This window comes from Ostrea edulis, chromosome 1 (genome assembly GCF_947568905.1).
Source record: "Ostrea edulis chromosome 1, xbOstEdul1.1, whole genome shotgun sequence".
Taxonomy (NCBI): domain Eukaryota; kingdom Metazoa; phylum Mollusca; class Bivalvia; order Ostreida; family Ostreidae; genus Ostrea; species Ostrea edulis.
This window is the reverse complement of record NC_079164.1, coordinates 59234597-59252096: the sequence shown is the minus strand read 5'-3', so window position 1 is coordinate 59252096 and position 17500 is coordinate 59234597. Positions and strand designations below refer to the sequence as shown.

At 36.4% G+C, this 17500-nt stretch overlaps 1 protein-coding gene across 5 annotated transcripts in view; it reads left to right on the top strand.

Moving 5' to 3' along the window:
• Window positions 1–17500, top strand: part of LOC125649532 (huntingtin-interacting protein 1-like) — a 230721-nt gene that overhangs the window by 6938 nt on the left and 206283 nt on the right. For all 5 annotated transcript variants that reach the window (XM_056155233.1, XM_056155229.1, XM_048877117.2 and 2 more), the window contains exon 2: window positions 9912–9975. In XM_056155233.1, coding sequence (XP_056011208.1) covers window positions 9912–9975 — 64 coding nt within the window. The remainder of the gene's footprint in view (window positions 1–9911; window positions 9976–17500) is intronic.

Genomic DNA, 17500 nt, shown 5'->3' with positions numbered 1-17500 from the left:
AAAATAAAGGGCCAGGCCACCTTCCAAGGGGAGATAATCAAGAAAAGGTAAAAATAGAGTAAGGTCATTAAAAAATCTTCTTCTCAAGAACCACTGGGCCAGAAAAGATGAAATTTATAGATAAGCTTTATTAGGTAGTGCAGATTCTAAATTGTTAAAATCATGGCCCCCGGGGGTTGGATGGGGCCACAATAGGGGATCAAAGTTTTACATACAAATATATAGGAAAAATCTTCTTCTCAAGAACCACTGAGCCAGAAAAGCTGAGATTTATATGAAAGCTTCCTGATATAGTGCAGATTTTAAATTGTTAAAATCATGGCCCCCTGGGGTCGGATGGGGCCACAATAGGGGATCAAAGTTCTACATACAAATATATAGGAAAAATCTTTAAAAATCTTCTCAAGAACCACTGAGCCAGAAAAGCTGAGATTTATATGAAAGCTTCCTGATATAGTGCAGATTTTAAATTCTTAAAATCATGGCCCCCGGGGGTCGGATGGGGCTACAATAGGGGATCAAAGTTTTACATACAAATATATAGGGAAAATCTTTAAAAATCTTCTTCTCAAGAACCACTGAGCCAGAAAAGCTGAGATTTATATGAAAGCTTCCTGATATAGTACAGATTGTAAATTGTTAAAATCATGGCCCCCGGGGATCGGATGGGGCCACAATAGGGGATCAAAGTTTTACATTCAAATATATAGGAAAAATCTTTAAAAATGTTCTTCCCAAGAACCACTGAGCCAGAAAAGCTGAGATTTATATGAAAGCTCTCTGATATAGTGCAGACTCAGGTTTGTTAAAATCATGGCCCCCTGGGGTAGGATGGGGCCACAATAGGGGATTAAAGTTATACATACAAATATATAGGGAAAATCTTTAAAAATCGTCTTCTCAAGAACCATTGGGCCAAAGAAGTTCACATTTACATGAAAGCTTTCTGACATAGTGTAGATTCAAGTTTGCAAAAACCATGTCCTCCAGGGGTAGGTTTGGGGCCATAATAGGGACTTAACGGTTTTACATGCAAATATATATGGAAAGTCTTCTGATATGGACCTTGAAGGTGACTCAGGTGAGCGATGTGGTCCAGGGGCTTCTTGTTAATGTTTAACATTGAAAATCCAAAATATTTTTTTTCAAAAATCGTGAACCAGTCCCTTTAATATTTACTACTTTATTTTTCACAAACGTCAAAACAAATTAAATTTGTTAAAGACCTTGCAGGATGAGGTCCATTAACTTTTGAAAGGTGGCACTGGCCGTACTCAATCCCATTGGCATAGTTTGGAACTCATATAGGCCATACTTCCTTATGAAGGCTGTCTTGGGAATGTCTTCTTTTCTGACTGGCACTTGATGATATGCAGAGGTAATATCAAATGTTCAGTAAATCGATCCTCTAACTGCATCCAGACAATCTTGCACTCTTGGAAGAGGAAAAGCATTGGGAATAGTCACGGCATTTAATCTGCGGTAGTCTATACAGGGTCTAACTTTCCCATTTTTCTTTTTAATGAGCACAATGGGGCTGGCCCAAGGTGGGGTAGACTTCTGTATAATCCCTTGCTTCTGCATCGTCTCAATGACTTTCCTTTCTTCACTTTCAAATGCCAGTGGGACTTTACACGGTGGCTGTGCTTGTCTCCGGGGTCTACTGTCCCCAGAATTTATGTTGTGTTCCACCAGATTGGTTCTCCCCAAATCTTGGTCATCCTTAGAAAACACGTCTGAATGTTGTCTTAATGTTTCTATAACTGCAGCCTTCACTGTTAAATCCCTGTCTCTGACTGCCTTGAGGTATAGATCCTTTAGGTATGGAGGAATGTTTGAGAGTATTTCGGTCGACGTTTGTTCAAACTTTTCTTCTTTGTGGTCATATTCTTTTGGAAATTTGGGAGGACCTTCTAAATTTATTTTTCTTATGCTGTAAAAGTTATGATCTTCATCTTCTGCTATCTGTAAGTTTTGTAGTTCTGCATCAGTGTAAAGCTCTGCCTGACCAACTACTTCATTTTGCGAAAGATGGATATCCTTAATTGATGTGTTCAAAATTCTCACAGGCACAGATAATCTGTCCTTACTGTCAACCAATGCTACTGCAACAACCACTGAGTTTTTGTATTCAAATACTGGGTTAGCTTTTACAAGGTATGTTTGACTCTGGAGTTCAAATTCTATCTCTGGTCTGTCGATCATAGCGTAGACGATTCCTTCACTCTTGGGTGGTATAATACAGTCATCCATCAATGTAACTTGACAAACCTGTACTTAATTGGTACGTGGAATTTTGCTGCCATTGATAGATATATTAAATTCCTGCTTAAATCTATAATTGCTGGGCCATTTTGACTATCTAATAAAACATCTAGCCCTAGAAGGCATTCGTCTTCTATATCAGCCACAATTATCTCTTGTCTGAAAACCAAATCCTCCAACTGGATTTCAAAATTTGCCTTCCCCAAGACTTTAAGAGGATCCCCATTGACAGAGGTAAGACAAGTAGCATTAATCAGTTGTGGTCGTCTACTCCTTGGGATTCTCTGATACATTTTCTCAGACAGAATTGTCCTTGCAGCCCCTGTGTCTGCTGTAAATTCCACCTTGACTCCCTGGATCACACTCTGGATGTAAACACTTTAAGTAACTGCCTCTTGACACACTCTCTTGTGGTAATCGGCCCATGTTTTATATGATGGTCCTCAATGTACTGCTCCCTGCTACTCTGTGTCTTAATTTCCTCTTCACCAGTATTTCCCCCAATATCAGCTACTGTTTTGTTAGACGCTTCTAAATGGCCACTTGTAATATCGTGGGTCACCTCCTGGCCTCCGGAACTGACCCTGTCTAGCTTTACTGTTGCTCTTTCCCTTCTCTCGCATGGTTCAGGCTTCCCTCATTCTGAGATTTTGCCTCCTCGTCTTTGATTTCCCACGTTTTATCTTGGAATTCCCATTTACGACTCTGAGATGATCATCCCTGATTTTGTTTTGGTCTAAAAACTGGAGCTTCAGCTGACAATGCTCGTGATGAATGATTGGTCTGTCCTTGTCCTTTTCCTCCCTGCTTTGTGACAGATTTAGACTGCGAGTGGTCTCTCCAGCGACTTGGTTTCTCAGTCGATGACCTTTCTGGACATAATTTGTCCGTAGACTTCAATATGGATGATTTCTTGTCCAATGATGAGTCTGAATCCCCATCCGAGTCAACTCGACTTATGTTATGGAAGTCTCTTATACTTGACTTATTGTTATTGGCATCAATTTTAAATAAGCATTGCCTCTGATGTCTGGTATGGGAACTGTTGTGAACGTGTTTCAGGGTTAATGTGGTAGCCTCCATCATATTTTGAAAAGCTTTCATAGTTTGTGACATTTGGTCCATCATTGACTTCATAGAACTCATGGGTGAGTTGCCTCGCTGCTCTGGGTGCATCATAGGTTCTGACATCTCAAAATGGTCAGAAATTTCCTTGGGTTCTCTAGCCTTTGGTAGACGTTTAGTTCTGATAGACCGTTTTACAATGCTAGGAGTACTCGCTCTCTGCTGGACAATAGGAACATAGTCATCAACTGTAGTGTCCTTTCTTCCTGTGTTACAATGGTCAGTTTGGAGTGATCTGTTCAATTCTGCAGGTGAGAGATCAATTAGAAGTCCTTCATTTGCGTATGATTCGCCTGTCTCATTATGGCTTACTGGATCTGCCATCCTTGCCTTGAATCTAGTATTGTTATCTACGCATGGATTATCGCTGTCGCTGGTTCCTGGGCTCGTATCACTGGATTTGCCACAATATGCAGGAAAATCCCACCGCTGCCACCAAATGTAACGGGCCTAGGTCGCAATTGCACTTTTGTACAAGAAAGGATCCAACGGTAGCGCTGTCAGAATGTATTTGACAGTATTTCAAATAATATACACGAGAATTACCAGTGTTGGACTCTCGAAATTATGCGTCCTGCGTGTAAAAGAGAAAAATCGAGAGTCCCCAGTAGAGTCGCTGCATTTCCTTAAATTCCTTCTAACCGTACCCCAGGCAACCCTCGTACCTGGTGGGAAACCAATAGCAGGGCTGCCGGTGCCGCCGCTGGACACCGGCTCCCACCATTGGACACCGGCTCCCACGCCAAATGCCAATACTAAAAATAACTTTAAAATCCTACAAGATATCTCTTACATTACGATGAAAAAGAATAATAAAAAATACAATTTACATTGTATAAATTTTAGATTTACATATCGTAATAAGTTAACATATTGCTCAAATGAGAATCGGGCTCGAAATACAACAGTAATATAGGTCAATACAGCGATGATGCCGACGACAAAAACCACGAACTAACAAAGGTAAAAAGGTAATTATTTCAATTATAAAACAACATTCTGATAAACAAACACTAGGTAAATGCAACGCTGACTTTAGAACATTACTGTTCATTAGTCAAAATTAATCTCGTATGAGAAAACAACACACAAACTTCATTTAGTTACACATGTTAAAAGTAGGGTAAGTGTCAAAAGCATACACGATTTTCACTCGCTCACATACAAATACGATCCTCTCAGTGGGTTGTTTAAAACTCAAAATAGGTATCCAAAAATACGATAAACATCATGTTTACCGCGACATAAAACCTGACATTATTTTGACATCACTTATCCCTTTGCACATGTTTACAAAAAAAAAAATGTAACTGTAAATATTTAACATCCAAAAGTAGTTAACACAGCTCCGATAATTTGTCACAATATGTTTAGCAGATCAATAAAACATAACATGTCTTCCGGCATGATGTTTAATTAAGGTCTTCCGTAACAACGGAAGACCTTCTACTGATTGTGCTGGTTAAGATTATTCTTATTATTCTTTTTTTTAGCTCACCTGAACCGAAGGTTCAAGTGAGCTATTCTGATCACATTTTGTCCGGCGTCCGTCTGTCTGTCTGTCCGTCTGTCTGTAAACTTTTCACATTTTCGACTTCTTCTCCAGAACCACTGGGCCAATTTCAACCTAACTTGGCCAAAAGCATCCTTCGGTGAAGGGCTTTCAAGTTTGTTCAAATGAAGGGCCATGTCCCTTTCAAAGGGGAGATAATCACAAAAATGCAAAAATAGGGTGGGGCCATTTAAAAATCTTCTTCTCAAGAACCACTGGGCCAGAAGAGCTGAAATTTACCTGAAAGCTTCCTGACATATTGCAGATTCAAGTTTGTTCAAATCATGGCCCCCGGTGGTAGGATGGGGCCACAAGGGGGGATCAAAGTTTTACATACAAATATATAGGGAAAAGCTTTAAAAATCTTCTTCTCAAGAACCACTACGCCAGAAAAGCTGAGATTTACATGAAAGCTTCCTGACATAATGCAGATTCAAGTTTGTTCAAATCATGGGCCCCTGGGGTCGGATGGGGCCACAATAGGGGGTCAAAGTTTTACATACAAATATATAGGAAAAATCTTTAAAAATCTTCTTCTCAAGAACCACTAAGCCAGAAAAGCTGATTTTTACATGAAAACTTTCTGACATAGTGCAGATTCAAGTTTGTTCAAATCATGGCCCCCGGGGATAAGATGGGGCCCCAAGGGGTGGATCAAAGTTTTACACACAAATATATAGGGAAAAACTTTAAAAATCTTCTTCTCAAGAACCACTAAGCCAGAAAAGCTGAGATTTACATGAAAGCTTCCTGACATAATGCAGATTCAAGTTTGTTCAAATCATGGGCCCCGGGGGTTGGATGGGGCCACAATAGGGGATCAAAGTTTTACATACAAATATATAGGAAAAATCTTTAAAAATCTTCTCAAGAACCACTAAGCCAGAAAAGCTGATTTTTACATGAAAACTTCCTGACATAGTGCAGATTCAAGTTTGTTCAAATCATGGCCCCCAGGGATAGGATGAGGCCCCAAGGGGGGATCAAAGTTTTGCACACAAATATATAGGGAAAAACTTTAAAAATCTTCTCAAAAACCACTAAGCCAGAAAAGCTGAGATTTACATGAAAGCTTCCTGACATAATGCAGATTCAAGTTTGTTCAAATCATGGGCCCCGGGGGTTGGATGGGGCCACAATAGGGGATCAAAGTTTTACATACAAATATATAGGAAAAATCTTTAAAAATCTTCTCAAGAACCACTAAGCCAGAAAAGCTGATTTTTACATGAAAACTTTCTGACATAGTGCAGATTCAAGTTTGTTCAAATCATGGCCCCCGGGGATAAGATGGGGCCCTAAGGGGGGGATCAAAGTTTTACATACAAATATATAGGGAAAATCTTTAAAAATCTTCTTCTCAAGAACCACTAAGCCAGAAAAGCTGATTTTTACATGAAAACTTTCTGACATAGTGCAGATTCAAGTTTGTTCAAATCATGGTCCCCGGGGATAAGATGGGGCCCCAAGGGGGGGATCAAAGTTTGCCCCTGGGGATAAGATGGGGCCCCAAGGGGGGATCAAAGTTTTACACACAAATATATAGGGAAAAACTTTAAAAATCTTCTTCTCAAGAACCACTAAGCCAGAAAAGCTGAGATTTACATGAAAGCTTCCTGACATAATGCAGATTCAAGTTTGTTCAAATCATGGGCTCTGGGGGTTGGATGGGGCCACAATAGGGGATCAAAGTTTTACATACAAATATGTAGGAAAAATCTTCTTCTCAAGAACCACTGAGCCAGAAAAGCTGATTTTTACATGAAAACTTTCTGACGTAGTGCAGATTCAAGTTTCTTCAAATCATGGGCTCCGGGGGTAGGATGGGGCCACAAGGAGGATCAAAGTTTTACATACAAATATATATTTAAAATCTTTTTCTCAATAACCACTGAGTCAGAAAAGCTGATATTTACAAGAAAACTTTCTGACATAGTGCAGATTCAAGTTTGTTCAAATCATGGTCCCCGGGGGGTAGGATGGGGCCACAAGTGGGGGGGGGGGGGGTGTCAAAGTTTTACATACAAATATAGAAAAAAGCTTTAAAGGAACCATTGGGCCAAAGAAGTTGACATTTACATGAAAGCTTTCTGACATAGTGTAGATTCAAGTTTGCAAAGGGTAGTTTGGGCCATAATAGGGACCAAGGTTTTACATGCAAATATATATGGAAAGTCTTCAGATATGGGCCAAGGTGACTCAGGTGAGCGATGTGGCCCATGGGCCTCTTGTTTTCTTTTTCCTAGACGCTAACTTTGAAGCTTCATATCTCGCTCATTTCTGCATGGATTTTGCCCAAATTTTCAGGGTTTATAAACTTTACAGAACAATTTTAAAATCATGTACTACATTTCAGAAATTCCCTTCTGTTCATGAGTTATTCCCCTTTGAATGAAATTTTAGGGGCTTTGGTTTCCAGACAAAGGCTCCGAGACTGTATAAGCTTGAGCAGAAAATGCATTGAAAATGAAAAGTAGGAGCATTGTAGTTGTGCACATCGTTTTTGGTTTTTTGATTACAGCGTTCGAAATGGTGGTTGACAGGGTTAAAAAATTAGGACGCCTAAAGGAGCAAAAAATTACACATATTTTCCTTTGTATCTTTTAAACTAAAAATATTTTGTTAAGACGTGTAGAACAAAAGTTGTGCAAAATGTTAAGAGCTGTCTTTTAATATCCCTCAAAAGGGGCTGGCCCCTTAAATTAGGGATCTGGGGATCTTCAAAGTTTTCGCTTTATAACTCAAAAACGGTAAATATTTCGATATGGCTTTTGCTGGAAAAGTTGTTCTTTAACATCTTATTGATCTGATAAACATAATATTTTGCTCGAGTATTGTGTTATATATGAGTAAAAAGCTTGACCCGCAAACAGATAACCGTATCATTAGGTAGGTGAAGGGGGGAAAATATGCGTATAACTTAAATAAACTTGCTTTAATTGATAAATCTGACTTCATGAAATGCTAATATTCTTTTAAAATAAGGTTTTAACGTGATCTATGGTTCCTTTAAAAATCATCTATCGACAACTTTCTTTTTTTTATTATTTAGTAGCTTTAATATAAACAATCGTTCCAAAGAAAAAAAGAGGAAAAGGTTATCTCCTCTACGTTTGTTATTAACACAACGATATATTTAATTGAAGAAACAAACCTTCAAGCATAGAATAACTATGCGCATCTTACATACACCGCGGGGTTTGTTTTTGTTTACAATTACATAACCGCCTCGAGGAACCATCGCGTGTGAACCAGGGCATGTACACAAAGTAAACATTGTCGTCCTAAATATAACACAAAATGTTATGTTTTTGATCATATTGGATTTTTCGAATAATTCAGTCTTTCCGGGGATGTATATACTTGTTTATACGTCCCTGGTCTTACGTTTGATTTGTTTTAAATTCAAAACTCTAGAGCATTGAGTCAGGCATCAATTTTAAAATCTGCAATTTAATATACAATTCGTTTCTCAATCATGTCTAATTGAATGTGTGTTTAATTTCGGAGATTCATCACTGCTGGACTAGCGATCTGTGATTTCACACTACTTTAATTGAACACACAAGCTTTACTCAAATTCTTCGTTGTGAAAAAGAAAAGGGATACATTTTACAAACATAACGAATTATTTCTGAACATGTTTTGAAATCAATAGTTTATAATCATGATTAAACCATGCAAATCTAAACATGCGTATAGAATATTCAGAAACCCATGGCCGGCCAGTCTCATTTCAAATGATTTGTTGTTGTATTGTTTAAAAACAATGACTTTGATTAAACATTGATTCAGAACTCCTGGTCCAAATTATGTAACTTCGGTACGTGCCCCTGGCGTGAAATTCATACGCGACTTCTGTGCGCACTGTGTGTTTTAATTAATACTGATAAAAAGTTTCCATATGATCAAAGAATATGTCCTGGCCTTGACCCATGGTCACATTGTCAAGTTCACTTTTTAGAAAATACAAACCCCGTCCTGGCCATATCAAGTAATGAAGAAACATTTAGATTTCATACTTACAACAGATTTTCATGTTAACTGAGGCTGCATTAGGACCTGACCCAAGGACATATGGTCAAGTTCAAGGTTTTTATGTCACACAGCTCCGACGGAAGACCTCTCGTTGCTTTGCAACGAGCTTTGCTCTAGTTTATTAATACTATTAGGCTATTTATCAAGTCTATAAATAATATGCTGCAGATTTATTTACAAAATTCAACATGACACGCAGTACAGATTCGATGTGCAAAAATTGGCAATATACTGTTTCGGGCGGCACGTGCTATTGAACTGACACATCATCACATACCACCTAATTTAAGGGTGATGTTGACAGGGTACAGGTTATCGCTTCAATTACTGTGGCCTATGTTTTCTTTATAATTTATGCCTTTTTGAAATTGTCCGAGACAATTAAACCTTCCCCCGAATAGTTATCGTCCAGATTACCGGTACAATTTTCAATGCATTTTAATGTTTTGTAGTAAAAAATGACTGTCTGGATCCGGAACACGAATTTCTAGATTAACGATACAAAATAATGTGTAAAAATTCTGTTCCCAAGAAAAATTGTTGGGTAAGTAAAGCGTCCGGATTAATGTCGTCTGGATTACCAAGGCTCCTCTGTATGACTTTGAATTATGTAACATATGGCGCATACATCATGAAATCAACATTGTATATGGTTCTAAAAATTCAAATGATGAAAACATCCTGTTACTATCAAATATTCTATCTCATCAAAAGGCTAATAGTAGGTCATATTGAAAATATTCATTACAAAATTCATTTTATAAAATTGAAATAAACTTTAAATCAGTCAATTTCACTAGGAAATTTTCACACCATTTTGGGAAACTTTGACAATTTTTGCAAGGGGACATGAAATTCTAATTCTTATGAGAAACACTGTATGTGGTGTATTAATATTATTAATTATAGTTTGGTATGTCTTTTTTTGTAGACTGTTGCTATCAACAAGGCCATCAACAGCCAGGAAACTCCCGTCAAAGAAAAACATGTGCGGAGTATCCTTGAATATATGGTTTCACACTCACATGTAAAACAACATGTTGCACAACTTGAATTATTTACACCTTGAAAGAGTTTCTCAAATCAGCATGTCGAAATGATTTAATTCGGAAAGATATGATATATGATAACTAAATATGTCAAAAAGGCAGAACATATGCAATTTTGGAAAAAGTATATTATTTTCAAAAATTTGTTTCAATAAATATGAACGAAAAACTCTGGCCCACTAACCCCAATACTTTATCCACTGAGCTACGATATTGATACAACATTTGAATTGCCATTTTGTGATGTAGTGTCATAAAAAGTATAAGTTTTGGTGTATTGAGCCACCTTAAACCTTTTGCAAAGGGAATGGGGCAATTCTAAAAAGCTAACCATAATGCAGATACACGTATTTAACCCTTGGGGTTAATTTTTATGACACCCCACCCCCCCCCCCCCACCCCCCCCTTCAAAGAAGAGGAGCATATTGGTTTGCACCTGTCGGTTGGTCGGTAGACCACATGTTGTCTGCTCAATATCTTGAGACCATTCACTTGATGATAATGATATTTCATATGTGAGTTGGTTTTGAGTAGAAGAGGACCCCTATTGTTTTTCAGGTCAAAAGGTCAAGGGTCAATTTACTCTGGACATAGGAATATACTGTCTGCTCAATATCTTGAGAACCCTTTCCTTGACAGACATCAAACTTGGTACACTGGTACATCTTAAGGAGTAGATGACCCCCTATTGATTTTGAGGTCACATGATCAAAGGTCAAGGGTCAAACTGGAAGTAGGAATATACTGTCCGTTCAATATCTTGAGAACCATTTGCTTGACAGACATCAAACTTGGTACATCTTCAGGAGAAGATGACCCCTATTGATTTTGAGGTCACATGGTCAAAGGTCAGTGGTTGAACTGGACATGTAATATATTGTCTCTTATGTTTTAAGAATTATTTGCTTGATTGACACCAAACTTGGTACACTGGTACAGCATAAGGAGTAGATGACCCCTATTGATTTTTAGGTCACATGGTCAATCCACTCTTGATATAGGAAGATATTGTCTTCTCAATATTTTGAATTGATGATACCACTATCAATTAAATGATGTGTGTGTATAACCCTTTTCAAATTTGCACCATGGGGGGCGGGGGGCATATGTGTTTTACAAACATCTTTTGTTATATAACCGTCTAAGAAGGGACATATTATGGTATGGCGTTTGTGTCTCTTCGTCTGTCCATTAGATTTTTTGTGTCTTGCTTATAAATTAAATACTATGAGTCCTAGAATCGTCAAACTTTGTCAGCTGATGTGTCTTTGATAGAGGGTAGGTCACACTTTAAAAGTTAGGTCACTGTGACCTTCATTAAAACAATATAGCCAAATATTGAAAAACCCTGTCCGACAACTCATAACTGGACAATTATTTGATCTAGAATCATCAAACATGGTCATTTAATGCATCTTAGGTAGAAGGTGTGTTGCATCCTAAGGCCAAGAAAATAATGTTTGTTTCAGGTGGCCTCTGATTTTAAAAAAGGGTCAGTAGGTAGGTTTTTTTTATTTTTAAAAAATATTTTTTTGAAAAATAAATATGTGCCTTCAATGAAAATTTGATAGTTAAAGTTGTTATACCAACGTGTTTTAATAGTAGATAAAAAATGAGTTCAGATCACAATGTTTAACTGACGAAATACACAGTATGTGATTGAGTTTTGATTTACATTTACAATAAATGTCTTGGCATATATCAAAGTTGTCAGACATCATATACAGAGCAGAAACCGTTCAAATTTTTAAAGGTGGTACAGATTATGCACAATAGTTGTGCACACTTTCCTACATGTGTTTATTCATGAACATTGTCATTTGTTTGTAATCAATGTGTCAGCTACTTCTACCCAAAACACTGTATATTCAACGACATACACAATACATTTGACAAAAAGCATTGCATAGTGTATACTTCATATGATGTTTGTTATGTATATTCTTGTGGAAGTCCTATTCTTCCACCGAATAGTTCTTTATAATTACTTATGCTTTGACATACTACAAGTAATACATTTTTTACAAGGGTCCTGTGGCTTTCGAATTGGGAAAATTGTCGACATTTCAGTCAAATTGGGAAAAATCAATTTGATTGTGAAGAATCATATCAAACATTACCGGTATATTATCTTTATTTTACACATCTAATTTCCTTTAACCTTCTAAAATTTTCAACTGTTCTATCCAAATCATCATTCCCATAACTCTTTGTTAAGTCTTATGTAAATAATTCACATCGAATGTTTATTTTTTTCAAATACGTTTTCCTTTCATAATTTTATTATTGGGAAAAATGCAAGCTAAATTGGGAAAAAATTGGCAATTTTTAGGAGGGGAAAGGGCCGGAATTTTGTACAAGTTACCAGTGCACAGGCGTTTTGGTTGAAAAGAGTGATGGATCATTAAACTTTACTTCATATGTCGCAGGACTGCTACAGGATCAAGTGTGAGATAAAAAATAGAATTGTTCAACTATATATGAACGGGTCTCGTCCACAGGCACTTGTTTCATACATGGGCTCCCCTCCTTGATTATTAAGGAGGGGGACCCATGTATGAAACAATTGCCTGTGGTTCTGATGCTGGCATTTATGTAACCTTATTGCCAACACCGAGGCAGGTTGTTGTTGGTATTGTTAACTCGTACCAAAATGATTTTGGGTAATTGTTCATACATCCGAATCAGAAAATTGAAGAAAAAAAAATTAATAGGGTCGGTTGGGCGACCTGAAACAAACATATTTTTTTATTTTGGCCTAATCAAGGTCACTTTGACCTCAATCTAATTAAAATCAGACTTCTTAGACCTGTGCCGTATACTCTGCGTACCGTAAGTAGATCTGACATAACCTGATTAGGGGTCATGTTCAGATGAACTTTATTATGTCAGCCAATCAGCGCATTGGCTTTGAAATCGTCGGTGTTCACAATTCAAGAAAAATGGCTGCAATTGTTTGGTTTGAAAGAAAACACATCGCAGCTAGATGCGACATCACAATGCACTGTTTACGTCGACTGGCATTATATTATTATTTAAGTAAACCATCTTGAAAGCTATTCAAATTGTACCCATCCCTATTCATACATAAATCGGAATTCACAATTAATTTAATTTGGGTGTATTTCATATCGTACGTTTTGTTGTTTGTATGAACGGAATAGATTAGGCATTATTGCGAAAGTTAAAAATTTATTATGCGAGAATATACAATTTTACAGTGTGGAATAAAGTTCGTGGGAAAGAGATTACAGCAATTTGTTTACAAATTGCCAGGAACCGCCTAAATAGCCATCATTGTCTGTATGGTGCAATAGTTCTCATGAATATTCCAAGCGAAAGGTCATGCGGACATGACCCCCTATGGGGTTATGTCAGATCCTATTATAGCGATTGTGAGCGTATTCTAGGATCTGATTTTAATTAGATTGCTTTGACCTTTGATTATGATGATAATGTGTCCTAACCCTTTTTGTGGTCATGCATGTAGATTTGAGCTTTAGAATCAACTAACTTTGTCAATTGGTGCATCTGTAAAGAAATGTAAATTGCAGTTTAAAATCAGGTCATTATAACTTTAAAGAACTGCATGTATTTAAGAAAAACTGTTTTAAAGATCGAGTTAATCCCTACATATATAAAAGAGTAATGCAGAGTTGGCAAAAGAGCGTAAAAAACTACCAGACTATTTAACCCTGTAGATTAAGAATAATTTACAAAATGTACCAGATAATTTTATAATTTAGCAGACAAAATAAAAAAAAAACAACCTGAGATTGTTTCAACTTCCTTTATTTTCAAGCCTTAAAATTGAGTGTGACAGTTTTAAACATTAACTTGTGTTTAACAGCTCGAGCTCCTCTATATTTTGATATCACACAGGATTAAATTATCTTATCAATTTTGTTGTAGTTTGATTTTCACCCTTTTTATGCCCCCCTTTGAAAAAGAGGGGGCATATTGTTTTGCACCTGTCGGTCGGTCGGTCTGTCGGTCGGTCTGTAGACCATGTGTTGTCCGCTCAATATCTTGAGAACCATTCACTTGATGATAATGATATTTCATATGTGGGTTAGTTATGAGTAGAAGAGGATCCCTAATGTTTTTCAGGTCAAAAGGTCAAAGGTCAAGGGTCAATCTACTCTGGACATAGGAATATAATGTCCGCTCAATATTTTGAGAACCCTTTGCTTGAAAGACATCAAACTTGGCACACTGGTACATCCTAAGGAGTAGATGACCCCTATTGATTTTGAGGTCATATGGTCAAAGGTCAAGGGTCAAACTGGGCATAGGAATATACTGACCATTCAATATCTTGAGAACCCTTTGCTTGACAGACATCAAACTTGGTACACTGGTACATCTTCAGGAGTTGATGACCCCTATTGATTTTTAGGTCACATGGTCAATCCACTCTTGACATAGGAAGATATTGTCTGCTCAATATTTTGAATTGATGATACTACTCTCAATTAGATGATGTGTGTGTATAACCCTTTTCAATTTTGCACCATGGGGGGCATATGTGTTTTACAAACATCTCTTGTTTGCTCATAGGTGCTTGTGGATATATTAACCATATACCTCAGACCCCCCCCCCCCCCAATTCACAAATAATAGAACAAATTTAACCATTTTTGACTGACAAAACTCGGAGCTATTGCCACTGAAGTGAATGGTTATATTTATTCTAAAAATATTTTGTTGTAAAAGGCAGAGGGGGATATGCGATCATGTTTACAAGCACCTGTGTTTAAACTTTCATCTTTTCTTTTTTATTGAACCAATATTGTTCAACCATTTGATAGGCCACACAGTCATAAGTAGAATGGCATGCATAATATTGAAAGTTCACACACACACACACACACACACACACACACACACAGCTGAGTGGGCTGACAATTTCTGGGAAAGCAAGTTCATGGTATAAAAGCTTTGAAAATTAAGTTATCTTTACCAAACTAAGTTTTTGTTTGCATAAAAGTCAACAAACAACGCAGATATGATCCTTATTTTTTGTCTGCTAATATCTACCGGACAGTGTGTCAGATGAGGTTCTAAGTTTTACTGAACAAATTGAAAATTACTAGAGATATCTGGTAGTCTGGTGCCTTTCGCCAACTCTGGTAAATGCAGTGACTTTATTAAAAGATAATTACGTGAAGAAATCCAAATTTTTTTAAATATAAAATTTAGCTATATAACAATTAATATAAATGATTTTTCAGCAATAATGATATTGATATATGCAATATTGTACCACAAAATTTGCAAAGACTTAATAACAAGCACATCAAACAACAGATAGAGGAATTCTATTTGTCTCATGGAAATAATGATCAATGTTTCAAGGAGTTTTAATGGACGTACAAAGATCATTTTGATAAGAGCCAAATTACATATGTCCTGTTCACATGCATGCACATTGAATTTTACTCTATATTGAATTTAAAGGGAAGTAAAATAATGTGCATTGAATTAATCCAAAATAAAAAGCATTCACACTGTGGTAATGCGATGTAAACTACTGCATGTTGAATTCATATGTTTTTCAAAATTAACTGATGTGTAAAATAAAAGAAATAGACTAAATGAATGAAAAGTATTCAAATATATACGCACAAAATTTATCGTTCAAAGTACTATATATTGTACTACATGTACATATACATGTATATAATGTAGATGTAACTAATCTACACATAAGAAGTTTTTCGTGTTTGTTCCAATAAGTTCCAGAGAAATTTCACTTGATATTTTCTCTGATGACCAGCACTCAAACAAGGCAACTTGTTTTTTCATGGGCCCAGTTAATATCTTGGAACATCTCTTTCACCATTACACCAACTAATGTTATGACATAATTTTATGAATACATATTCAAATTTTTTATTTGTGCAACACATTAACATGTAATGGTTATTCCCCAAAAGAAAACTGTAATAACAATAACAACTAGTTCTAATTGTAACAGGTACCATTGCAGGTGTTCCCCAAACGTCCCCCATTTACAAAGTGGTAAACCCCTTGAATTTTGGGACCCAAAAAACTCTGAAAACTGGGCATAATATATTACTGCAAGTCATAATTCTGTGTGTTTTCATTCTGTAAGATAAACTTGTGTTAACTGCTCGAAAGGCGGCAAAAAATGGCCACCTGAGACACACAATTGAACATGTTGTACCTCAAACAATATCATTATCTGCCCATGACTAACATGCATCACATGACTGGAAACCCATTTATACAATATTTTTCCACAAAACGCAGAAAAAGTTAATTAATGTGCATTAACCTTTGTTTAATGGGAATGAAATTATTTGTGTGAACAGCAGGGCATTAAATTCCATTTGTCCCTTGGGAGTAATGATCTAATCCATAGTGTTTCAAGGAGTTCAGCTGGACATGCAAAGATCATTTTGATAAGAACCAAATTGCAACTGTCAAGTGAAAGATTAATTAATGTAAGAAGGTTGTGGAAATGATTTGTCACTCCTTTAGTTAGGGCATTTCTTTCAAAATTGTTAAGGAATTCATACCATGTAAAAGAAATAGAGCATCTAAATACATGTAATCAAATGAAATATGTTTTGAAATGTAATTATTTGAACATTTAAGAGATATACCAGTACCTGCATTGACAAGTTATAATTATTTTACATGTAACAAGGTTGACATGATTTCGTCCTATACACACTCATCTGTTTATGATTATGATTGATTAACATCTGACAGGTGTATCATGTGCCATGGTGGTGAACTTTATTGATGAATGGTAAAAGTGACGTGTTACAGTAAATTTTACAAAGCTTATTCATATGTGATCCATCTAATACATGCTAGTATACAACTTTAAGAGATAGGTAATTATTTGTTATCAGCCTCTTAAAAATGGTTAGATATTTTACAGGCACTTTCATAAGAAATTGTTACTGACAGCCTTCTATCCAAATTCTCGAGTTTTTTTGTGAGGAGTTTCATGAATCAATGTTTTGTCATGTACAAATGAAAATTTGTTGATGGTAGATAAACAATTAAGAGAGAAATTTTTTAAATCTGAAATGAGTTTGAATAGTGAAGAAGAAAAACATTGAAGATGGTAGCCTATTGGGATTAGCGCAAGGGAAAAAACATGTTGATTGTCATCAGGACATACCATGTACAAGCTGTGACTTGGGATAAAATTTGTGTGACCTAGTGTAGATATGAGTCATAAAAGAATATGTGACAGGATTTTGATCATATTGATTATGAATTCTGATTTAACCATATCTTTTTAAAGTGTCCATGTACATAGAAGGAAAGTGTATTTCTATGTTAATAGAAGGAAAGTGTATTTCTATGTAAATAGAAGGAAAGTGTATTTCTATGTTCTTTGAAAAATAGTTGCTGTCTTGTTTGGTATTTTAGCTCATATCTCCTAAACCTTTCATTAGAAATTGATCATAATTGATCACAATGTTCT